General features: G+C 28.2%; 1 protein-coding gene across 35 annotated transcripts in view; it reads right to left on the bottom strand.

Moving 5' to 3' along the window:
- LOC129954266 (calcium-activated potassium channel slowpoke) overlaps positions 1-12,067 on the bottom strand; it is a 241,096-nt gene that overhangs the window by 103,904 nt on the left and 125,125 nt on the right. For 17 of the 35 annotated variants that reach the window (XM_056068074.1, XM_056068086.1, XM_056068076.1 and 14 more), the window contains exon 7: positions 9,522-9,613. The exons of 4 other annotated variants lie outside the window; for them this stretch is intronic. In XM_056068074.1, coding sequence (XP_055924049.1) covers positions 9,522-9,613 — 92 coding nt within the window. Of the gene's footprint in view, positions 1-7,260; positions 7,353-9,521; positions 9,614-12,067 lie in introns of all 35 variants that reach the window. 14 more of the 35 variants (XR_008782675.1, XR_008782677.1, XR_008782674.1 and 11 more) reach the window with 1 other exon arrangement.

The raw sequence follows: 12,067 nt of genomic DNA, 5'->3' as shown, positions 1-12,067 counted from the left end.
AATTATGCGTGGCTGCGGCATACAGGCTGTGCAAGCAAAAAACTTATTCAACATTATTATTAATTAATATTGTTAAATTTATTAAAAGTAAACGTCTACGAAATAGTTAATTTTTGTTATTTTTTTTATAGTTTTGTTTGAATAACCAAAGTAAAAAGCTATGAAGTAAAATTCTAAGAAAACGAAAAAATATTTTTTGTATACATATAAATGTTACATTTATGTGTATATGTAATAAAAAATAAATAAATTTAACACAAAAGACAAACAATTTTTATTAAACCAAAAAAAAAAATAACAATTTAAAAATAAAATAATGTTCTAATACAAAGAATTGCACAATAAAAACAAACGTTTGATTAAAAAAGACTGTTTGTGAGTGTTTTGATAAACAAAATTAAAAAAAAAAACGTTATTATATTAAATTGGTTACTTTTTTTTATTCTAAGACAAAAAAGAAAAACCTCAACTAAAACCGTTTTGCACTCCCCGAGCAAAAACAAAATCCATAAAATAAATTTAAATATATAATATAGATAAAAATATATAACATTGTTTTACAAAATCAAAAAGTAATGTAAGTCATACAAATTTTTACAAACAGGACAAAAATCAGTGTGCGCAGTGATTTTAACCGATTGATATTTTGTTTTAAAAACTAGTTTTTCTTCATTTAAAAAATATATATAGTATAGTATTACTTTTCGAAACAATTTCTAACTGAAAAAAAACATAAATAAATTGCATGATCTAATTATTTAAATTATTGAACAAAAAAATAAACAGAAATAAAATATATATGCATTTATTTTTTTTTAATTTAAATTTAAATGAGAATTGTATATTTTTGATTTGTTTGTTTGGTGCCAATGAACTGATTTTTGAAGTTTTGTTTCTGTATTTTTTAAAATGTTGTGGTTGTTATTTTTGAATTTTCTCTATACTTTTATTTAAACAAAAAAATTGTAGTTTCAAAAATCAAACAAAATATATTATAATTTTTGTATAAATTTGTAAATTTTCAAATTAACTGTTCTGTAAGCATTAAATGTTTCCAAAAATTCATCGATTTCTGTTGAGCCGCTTTTGTATAAATTTTTATTTTTTCAAGTTTTTTTTTTACTTTTATTAAGAGATTGTTTTTGAAAATTTCTTATGAAAATTAAATTTATAAAACCTCTTCTGTAAATCATACCAATAAAACAAAATTTAACATAATAAAATTTAGAAAACGAGAAAGAAAAACATAATACAAAAAATAGGATTAAAAATTAAGAAGAAAAATCTATTTAACTAAGAAACAAGGTAGGTTATTAGTTTTTTCTATGTAATTTATTATGAAAAATAAATAAATATTAACATGCAATGAATACAATTTATTTAAATAAATTATTTTTATTAGAAACCGAATTGTAATTTTTTAGCATATTTAATATATAATTAAAATTAAACATAAATAAACTACAGTTTTTGTTTGTATTAAAAATTAGCAACTTAGTGAACTGCAATCTATGGTTTTTTTTTTTAATTTTTTTTGTGTGGTTTATCCTTTTTTAAAATATTATTTAATTATTTTATAGTCCTGCATTCAAAATGTATATTGATAGCATTTATAATAAGAATATATGGAATAATTTACAGAAGGTAAAGAAAATATTCGTTTTTTCTTTAACAGTAATTAAAAAAAAAAAAACTTTAGTATTTCAAAATATCCATTACGATTTTGATTTTCAAATTTAAATATCAAAGTTTATAATATATATATATATAGGCTATTATAGGCCACGAATTTAACTGAGCTGAGACACATGCCGCCAAGAAACCAATGCCTTTTGAAAATTAAATTATGTTTTGATACAAATGATGATATAAACAAAAATAAAACAAAATTAAAATAATAATTAAGTGTATTTAATTGTGGTATATAATAATGTTTAAATATTTTTTGGAAAAGTTTTATTTGTTTTTATGGTTCTAATTTTTCAAGTCGCATGAAAGCTGTGACAAATAATGAGTACCTACTTCAGGAGGGAAAAGGTTTATATTTTTAGATCATTAATTTGAATTCATTTGCTTCAATAATACAAAACATTTACAATCAACTTAATAATAATAGTGGAATGGTAAAGATTTTTGTTAAATTCCTTGAGCTAATATAAAAACTTTTTTAATTTAACAAAGCTAAATGTTGTTTACTTATGATAGTTAAGCGAAGAAACAATTTGGAAGATACGTTTTAAAAATACAAAGTTTTCATACGTCAATTTGCATCTATGAACATTTTTCATTATCTCCTAAATCATCAAGATTTGAGGTAAACAAAATATATCTCTGTAAGGTAACGAAATTGGAATTTATAAACGTGACTGTTGCTATAAAACTAAAATGTATTAATTCTTGACCCGCAATTTAGTAATCCGATCGGAAAATAGTTAAAAAAAAGTGTTTTTATTGAAAGGGCTATAAAAATCTTTCTAAACAAACAGCTGTACTAAACGTTCGTTTGATAAACAAAATTTAATTCAAAAATTTGAGAACACATATTAATAAATTTGACTTTAAGATCGTAGCTGCTTTTTTAATCACACCATAAATTCAGCAAGTTAAAATCTCTGTGCAACCTGCGTATTACGCAAATTTTTGTAAAGCCTTATCTATGCAAAATAAAGTATCTTATCTACCGAAATAAAAAGGATAGAGATCAGTAAGGATTTAAATATAATACAAAATCTGAAGAACATTAACTAATTGATAAAGTTTACTTTTCATAAAATTTATATTTTGAATTGAAAAGTAAACCGAATTTAGATTGATTCTAACCAAATGTTACTGTCACTTTTTGGTACAGAAATATTTGGTAAGTTTATTAAGATCTCAGGCATTTACGTATTCTTTAGAAATATAAACAAAGTTTTTGATATATGTACATTTCTTACTTTTGCTGTCCAAAATCTGAGAATGGTGTTTTTGTAATTCGATTTTAAGAGAATACGATATCGCAAAAATTTAAAAAGGAAGAAGAGAACAGCAAAGCTAATTTGATTGTGAGGTGAGAATGAATATTGTTAATTTCAATTTCTTGGTCTTTCAGTCCATATACAAAACTTTTTAAAAATCTTAGACATTTAAACTGGTCAATTGTTTCTAAATCCCTGACAACTCTCTCACGTCAAATAACCTCTTAATCTGAACTCGCCTACTTGTCAAATAGGAATGTAGAATCAACCAATGTCATTTTTGATCTCTTGAGAAATTTAGATCCCCGACGTTTCTCTTCAACCTAAGACTCTAAAAACCATGAGTTAGGATATATAGATAACAAATCTATATTTCAAGAGAGACTCGGATATGAAACGCTATTTGCAAAATCTTATTCACATTATAAACTTTTTGATTGAATATTTTTGCGAATATCCAAGATCAGTGGAAATATTTGTCAGTTGAAGTCGAAACTGACAAGAAAAAAGAGAGATACACGTTTCATCGAACAGTTCTAATTCAAATGGTTTTAAGCATATATTAAATTTTTCAAATTTCATTAGAATTTTATCCAAACGTAGCCCTATGATTTGTTTTAACCGTAATTTGTGAATATACAATTTTGCATAAAAACGGCCTATTTGTAATTTCAGAAAATTAAATTCGTATATGTCTTTAAAAAAAACTAAAATTTTGATACTGTGGTATTTGTAATTTCAGCCCAATTTACTAATGAATGTGAATGTGATGTTCATTTTCTATCAGAAACAAATCATTTCTGATTTAAAAGAAATGTGAAGAAGCAAAACTGCCATATTTGGAGAGGAAAGGCCAGAATCTTTACTTATGGCTGAGTTTCCATCTTGTTGGTTAGACTTTCATGGAAAGGCAGATTTTAAAATACTTAATTGAACGAATTGGATAGCTAAATTGTGCTAGCTGGCTTTAGATTTCGAGGTTCAAAAATGTGGTAAACACATAATTTTAACAATTCACGTTCTGATTCGTTAAAATTAAATCCATACGAAGAATCAGCTGTTCATTTATACCTAATACACTTACAAAAAAGAATCCGGATATCCTATCGGTCTTAGACTGAAAAAATCATTTTTTGGCGCAGTTTATGTACTAGCTGAATCATTGGGCCATATTTTTTCAAAGATGACACAAATCACAATGTTACCGTGAATGGTGAACGCTTTCGTGCGATGATAGCAAACTTTTTTTTGGGCTTGACTTGCATGACAACAGGAAGACGGTGCCACATGTCTTAGAGCACTCATAACAATAGACAAATTGTCAGGAGAGTTTGGTGAACAGTTTATTACGGCTAGATCAAGCGATTTAACGCCTCTAGACTATTTTTCGTTTGGGTTTTGATAAGTCTCATGTGTACAGCGACTAACCCGCTCCGAATATTACAGCTAACAGAAACTTTTTAAAAAGGACTCCAAATAAAATCCACGTACTCAAAAATTGATCTGACAACAAAATTTAAACAAGGATAATAATACGAGAAGATTTCTAAAATCTTTTTTATTTAGTTTTATGAAACCTACTACCGAATTGGCTTAAGAAACCAAATAATAAAAATGGCATTTAAATTTTAAAAGAAAGTTTGGAACAAAGGATTGACGCACTAGAAGCCAACATTTAAGCATTTATTCGTGACATATTGGACTTACTATGAATATCTGAACGGACCGATTGAGGCGCAGCCAAAGCCAACATTTACATAAAATTATTGATTTAAATAAAAATGTGCGTTTTTTTTTTCATTTTCCAAATCTCTTAAAAATTTGTCTTTAGAAGACGCTTACGAATATAATATTTCTGACAGATAATGACAGCTGAAAAACTGTCCATGTCCACGGCGCTATACAAATTAGAGACCATTGGCTGCGTTCAATCTCAGACAGATAGGGTTTCTGGCTACCTTTTTGTTAGTGTTTTACGTGTTAAATAACAGCTGATCAAAAACAGCTGAGATTTCAAAAAAGGAATCCAAAGGTATCCAAAAATGTTCTAGTGTTTGTAGGTATATGACAGAACTGCTGATTCAACACATGGTTGAATTTGAAGAAACTTGGAAATTGATTTCAGCTTTTTGTATTTGTTGGTAAACAAAAAGATACAACATTTTAGTTGAAGTTGAGGATGTTCTGTACATAACGTAAACTATTTGCCTCCGAATTTAAGAAGGTAGTTATGATCTATTTTGTATTCTCGTTTTGTAGATGACCAATTTGCAAGGCTTTCCTCCAGTCTAGTGTCCAGCATTCTGATGTTGAAGAACGACATCCTGTTCCAGAGGTAGAACAAAATACAGGTAAATATATATTAGTCTTGTGGAAATAAGTAAATCTATCTTTTTTGTTTTTATGTAATGTATTAAAGCAGACAGAGGCGGACAGTTTGTGGCAAATAAGGTCACTGAAAGGAAAGAAAACTTATTCTTTCAGATGATTTAAAACCCCAAAGAAGAACCACTCTATTCACTTTTTTTAAGGTTGGGAACATAAATCCATTCTTCTTGAAGGAGTGCAGAAAGAGAAAGGACCAGTTTTGGGACCCAAAAACCCAGCAAAAAACAATTTTTCAAGAAATTGCAAAAGCTGATAAGAAACTTTCTAGTTTACTCAAACAAAAAAGCAAGACTATTTTGTTCACATTTTATTTGATGGAATATGGTTTTTAAAGAAGCGTTGAATAACCCAACGGATATACCATGCACCAAAAGCTCTTGCGTTGGTCCCACCATTAAGCTAAAACTATATCTACTGTGAACAAACCAACTCAAAATCAACTTCTGCTCATTCAAAAATGAGATCGAAATTCTTCCTCGTTTCTGTTAGTTCTGGATATTTTTCTGTTTAACGTAAATCGTTTAAAACCAGAGGTTTCGCAAGTAAATTATTAACCCTATAGAATTCCAATTGGGCTAAGAGGAAATTTACCATAGATTACAGATTAAGGGTATCTCTTATTTATTAAATTGTTACGCACCTATCAATTCATCATCGTCCAACGAATCAGTTAAATTATCCATTAAATGTTTAAGCTTAAAACAATTTTATTTTCGAAGCTTAAATGTTTCGCTGCTTTTTGTGAACAGCTGAAAGTTGTTTTTATTTGACAGCTATCTCAATAAAGCTAACCAACTCGTTCAACGAGGTATCCAAAAATTCACCTATCCAAGATACCCTATCCAACTCGAGACTGAACGCAGCCATTGTGTTTCTGTAGCAAATACCTATTAATCCAGTAATTTGATTGTTTTGACAATAGTATTTAAATGTCAAAATTTGTATGATTACATTTTTTCAAAGGTACACAAACACTATTTAAAAATGGATTCATGCTTTAAAAACAAAAATGGAGTTAGATTCGAGGTTAATACTTAATTTAACTCTCAATATACAAAAAACTTATGCAGTCAGCTTTATTTTCAATTTAATTTGGTCGTCAAGTTCGTAAAAGTCTAAAAACTGAAACATTCAAATTCGTTGTAGAAGTTAACTTTGGAAAGTCATTGAGATGGAACTCTCGTGTTTTTAGTGACACTACGTTGACATTTGACTTAAAATTGGCTTAGCTAGTTGTAGTTTTCTTCTTTTTGTCCTCATTATTTTGTCACAGAGTTTTTTTTTAATTAATTATTTGAAAATAGTATTATAAGTTCCAAAAAATATTTGTTTTTTCTAAATAAATGACATTTGAATGTCTTAAAGTGAATTTAGATATATATAATCACTTTAAGGTATTTAACCTCTTCTAATTGATCATTCTTTAATGACATTCTTATTGTGTAAATATTGTTGTTTTTTGTTGTGTATATTGAAATGATGTATTAAAAACAAATCAAAAAAGTAAAAATAAAAAACTTTACGAAAAAATGCAAATTCATCCTCGAAAATTTGTCTGACATGACTTTTGTAATAATAATAAAAAATAAAATTTATTGATTGAATTCTAGTAAATAGAAATATTTAAAAAATAAATAAAAATAAAAAAGAAAAAAATTCAAGCAAGTGTTTTTCTTATATGCATTCGAAAAATAACTTTAAAATTGAAACAATAAAAATAAAAATCATAAATAATGCCGTACGGATTAGTATAACAAATAAAAAATAAACTAAAAATATAAAATAAAATTAAAAAAAAAAAAAAAACTTAAATAGAATAATAATAAATTGCTGATTAAATACTTTTTTTTTAAGTTGAATTACAAAAAAAATTAATTTATAAATGTTTTCGCTTCTGGTACATCATGATGTGTACCTTTTTCTAGGATCCTTGCTATACGTCCCACCATATTTGCTTCTTTGGGCAGCCAGTTCAGTGATTTCTGGAATCCAACTAGCGAACACAGCCTAAATTTAACATACATACAAATATTTATACGGCATTATGACTTTTGGTTGTTGTTTTTTTTGTTTTTTGTTTTTTTTTTAGCTTTAAATTGTTTGCTTTCATTTTTAACTAATTTTTGTTTTTGTTTACTTTACCATTTTAATATTTTTTGAAATCTTAATACTTGTTGCATGTGTTTAGAAAATAAACAAAATAACTGAAATTCCTTCCCTGCAAAGTGTCAACCTATATGAAACCCTTATATCGATAAAACATACTTACAAAATAAAATATTTTTATATACCACTCATTCACACACACCTTTTTATTTTTTAAATTCACTTTCAATGTTTTTAATATTAATAAAATTATACGTTTTTTTGTACATTTCCCTCAACTCTATAAATAATTGAATAACTAGCCTTTTACCAGATTGTTTGGAGAAAACAAGCGAGAAAAAACATTTTCTTCTAATCAATATAGAGAAAAAGTCGGCTATATTTATAAAAGGGATAGTTTTAAAAATAAATAATTTAAATTAAAAACAAAACAACAGAAAATTAAAACGAGACAAAATTTGTTAAACATAGAAATGTTTTAAAAAAAAGAATTAGTTTAAAGCATTTGAAACAACGTAAGTTAATAATATGTTTGTTTTGTAAATTATTTACTATGTTTTTTTTGGGATTTTATAAATATTCAAAAAAAGGATTTAAGGATTTTTGAATTTTTTGTATCTACTTCAGCTATTTTTTTGTTTGAAAAATATAAATGTACACCGATAAAATATTTCATTTTTTATAATAAATGTATTGCACCAATGCGTGACCGAAATTTATTTAAACTTGGTGTTCCCTCATAAACTTAAGGTTATGTATGTGTTTATTTTTTATTATTAACATAATAACTAACTTTAACTTTTTATTTAATACAAAAATACAAATATTTAACAAATGTTAAACACACATAAGAATATTTATATATATTAATATCTTACGTTGCTTGAAATATAAATTTATAAATATTTGATTTTTTTTTGTTTAGTTTTACAACAAACAAAATCATTTTCAAAATTTTAATTGAATCTAATGAATCTAAAGTTTTGCTATATTAAAAACCAAAACTATGCTAACACGAAAAAAAGTTTTTTTTAGATTACTGGCAGCATTGCAAATTAACACATTTATAAAAAAATAGTTTTTTTTATTTTGAATAACAACAAAAAAAAATTAAAAGAAATGTTTAACTACTTTAAAATGATTTATAAACTTCTTTTTTCATTTTCATTTTTGTTTTTTCATCAAAGATGGTTTTAAAATTTTGTGCAAAACAACATGGTAGTCATGATAATAATGATAATAATAATTATTAAACAAGAATGAGAAATAAATAATTGATAAGAGAAAAAGAAAAGTACTAAAAAACAAAATCAAACAAAATGGGTTTTCCTGCAAGAGAAACAACAAATAAAAATATTGTTTTTTGTTTTTTTTTTTTGTATTTTGTATTAATAAAATGCAGGGGAATATTGCGTAGTTTTATTTTAATGTTAACTTTTTTTCTCTCGGTGTTTTATTATAAATTAATAAAATATTATGAAATTTCTGTAATATGACACTACTTTTGAGGAAAACCATTGAGGAAAAAATCATTATCAAATAAAAAGGGTAACAGACTATTTTATGTATAAAAAATATGGTGCGCAAACGATTGAAATAATTATATAATAATATAATACAACGAATTAAACAAATTAAAAAAAAAATAAGTAGAAGAATTAAGTATAATAAATTGGTTGTTAATCCAGCAGTTTAATTTTGAATAATTTATATAATTAAAATTATTATTTCTTTACATATTTTTATATTATTCTTTTTGTTCTTGTGTAACCATTCTTAAGAACAAATTTACACGGAAATTTTGTTATTAGGTATACGTTTTTGAAGAAAAATTTTTTACATACAAAACGAAATTATAAGAAATCAGCACGTTTTTGAAGATTTGAAAGACATAATTTAATAAATCAGTCTTCTGTCCTCTTCTACGTGATAAATTTAAATAAATAAAAATAAATAGAAATCAAAAAACATACATAAAAAATAATAAATTAGTAGAATAAAATAAATAATTAACTATTTTTTTTGTTTTTTAATTATTTTATTTAATTCTTTGGAATCTCATTAGTCTACCTCTTTCCGTGTTCTCTTTTCAGTTCACCACCATATTTATTGCCACTACCGACGAGTTCAATAATTTCCGGTATACTGCTGGCAAACATTGCCTAAAATTTTATTATATTGGGTTTTATATATTAAAAAATTATAATCTTTCGAGTGTGTATTTTTTGTCTTAAATTATTTTTGTAATTTTTATTTAAAAAGGAGTAAAAATAAATTATTTGTTTTTTTAATGTTAAAATAAATATTGAAATTATTTATTTAACAATTAAAAAGACAAATAGATAGTAAGAAATAAAATTTAAGCTTTTTAATAATATGCAATGGTAAACTATTAATTTAAAAAAAATAGTTTTTCTAAGACTCTAAGAATACCTTTTCTCAGGAACAGAGGTTTAAATTAGTTTTTGTCGAAATCATTGAACATTTGACTTTGAATAACTTTTAAAATATTGAAATGGTCTTGTCAATGAACCTTGCGATGGTTTAGTTTTTAGAAATATTGGTCTCAAAACTTTTGAAACTACTGTTAAGTGTTTTAGTTATTTTGTATCTATGTACATGAAAAAAAAAAGACATTGAAAACTTTCGTGTGCCTTAGAAATATTCATTCCTATTTTGTACCCTTATATTAAAATTTACTCTCAAAAAGTTATCTTTTTTAAATATTTCTGCTAGGGTTTATGTTTGAAACAGATTTGGAAGAGTTTTTATTTTTGTCTTATTCTTTTGTTTCATGACAATCTTTAGTATTCTAAAGCACAGAGTAAGTCTTAGTTAACCAGGAAATATTTATGATGAGATATCGATGCAAATCTGTCTTCAAGTTTTAAATATCAAAAAGGGAAGCAAAAACAGCGTTAGGTATTGGAGGTATTTCTACTAGGCACCTCTCAACGGTGGCGTCTACAGTTCCAGTAAGGTTGAACTACTTAGTGAGCACCTTTTAGGGCTTCTAAGACATATTCGGAGCCAAGGCCTATAAGGAGCGGTGTATCCGGTTCCCCATCCTTAGAGTTATAATTAGGATCTGGCCCTCCAGGTTGGGTTTGTGCCATCGGGGTGACTTCCTGGCCACGTAAAAATACATAAGTTGCGAAGCACCAGCAAGCCTCGGATACGGACAGACTCACGGTTGACAACCCAAGCAAACGAAATAATGACAACGAACTGCGGACCTGTACTAAATGTTAGGCCCCTTAACAGACCACGTGCAGCCGAACAATTATTGGAATCCCCAAACTGCTGCAAGGCAGATATTACCTCCATCCAAGAAGTGCGATGGGATGGACCGGGCAAACGCAAAGACTGCTACCGAGAACAAAGACAGCGTCTATTTGGGGGTGGATTTGTTGTTGGAACTAGACTCAGGCAAAAAGTCTTGAGTTTCAACAGTGTTAGCGAGCGCATCAATGCTAAATTCGCCAACATAAGCCTAACTAGCGCGCATGCATGACACCGAATTCATATTCTTCGAGCTCTTGGACAAGACTTATGAGAAGTGCCCTGGCAATGACATTAAAATTATCTGAGGAGATGTTACCGGCAAGCTAGGAAGAGAAGACATCTTTGGTGGCACAAACGGGAGATACAGCCTGCACGACACCAGCTCCGACAATGGTTTCAGGCTTATCGATTTCGCTGCGGGGGAAAAGTTGTATTAGCTAGTAAGCAGTTTACACATCTTAATATACACAAAGGGATATGGATCAATCAACTGTCAACCAGGTTGACCACATTGCGATCGACGCACGACACTTCTACAGTGTACAGGATATCCAAACTTTCCGAGTGGCTAACATTGACTCGAACCACTACCTCGTTGTAGCTAAGGTACTGCTACGGATATCCCGGTCCAAGCCAAAACAAGGAAGTATTGTGAGAAGTTTCGATGTTCGACGGCTACAACCCAAGAGACTGCCATACCTTTTCCGATCGAGTGTCTAGTAACCTCTTAAGGAGTCCTATACTACCTGCATTAAGCATTGAAAACCAGTGTGAATATTGCTCTGAAGTGCTGGTTTCACATGGCCACCAAAGTGAAACCCCTGGTTTCACGACGAATACCGGCAAGCACGCGCAGTTAAACAGCAGGCATACAAAACGGCGCTGCTTAAAAGTACCAGAGTTGCTCGCGAGCTCTACGAGCAGAAGAGGAGAGTATAACACAGGCTTCTTAGATATAAAAAAGAGAGCATGAAATCGTGTCATCGAGGAGATAGAGGGATGTCACAACAGAAATGAGGTTCGTAGGTTTAGTAGTCAATGAGGGCAAGACGAAGTATATGCTGTCATCAAAAAAGGACTTTGAACAACGACATCTTGGGCAAAACGTAACCATGGACAGCCATAACTGTGAGATAGTTAAGGACTTTGTTTACCTAGGCACCGCTATATACACAGACAACGACACCAGCGCTGAATTCAAAAGAAGAATCTTGCAAATCGCTGGTTCTTTGGACTTAGAAGGCAATTGAGTAGTAAAGTCATCTCTCGAACATCTAAAATTACCATCTATGAAACACTCATGATCCCTGTCAAAGAAAGATGAAACTGTC

This window comes from Eupeodes corollae, chromosome 1 (genome assembly GCF_945859685.1).
Source record: "Eupeodes corollae chromosome 1, idEupCoro1.1, whole genome shotgun sequence".
Taxonomy (NCBI): domain Eukaryota; kingdom Metazoa; phylum Arthropoda; class Insecta; order Diptera; family Syrphidae; genus Eupeodes; species Eupeodes corollae.
This window is presented reverse-complemented; position numbering and strand designations above follow the sequence as displayed.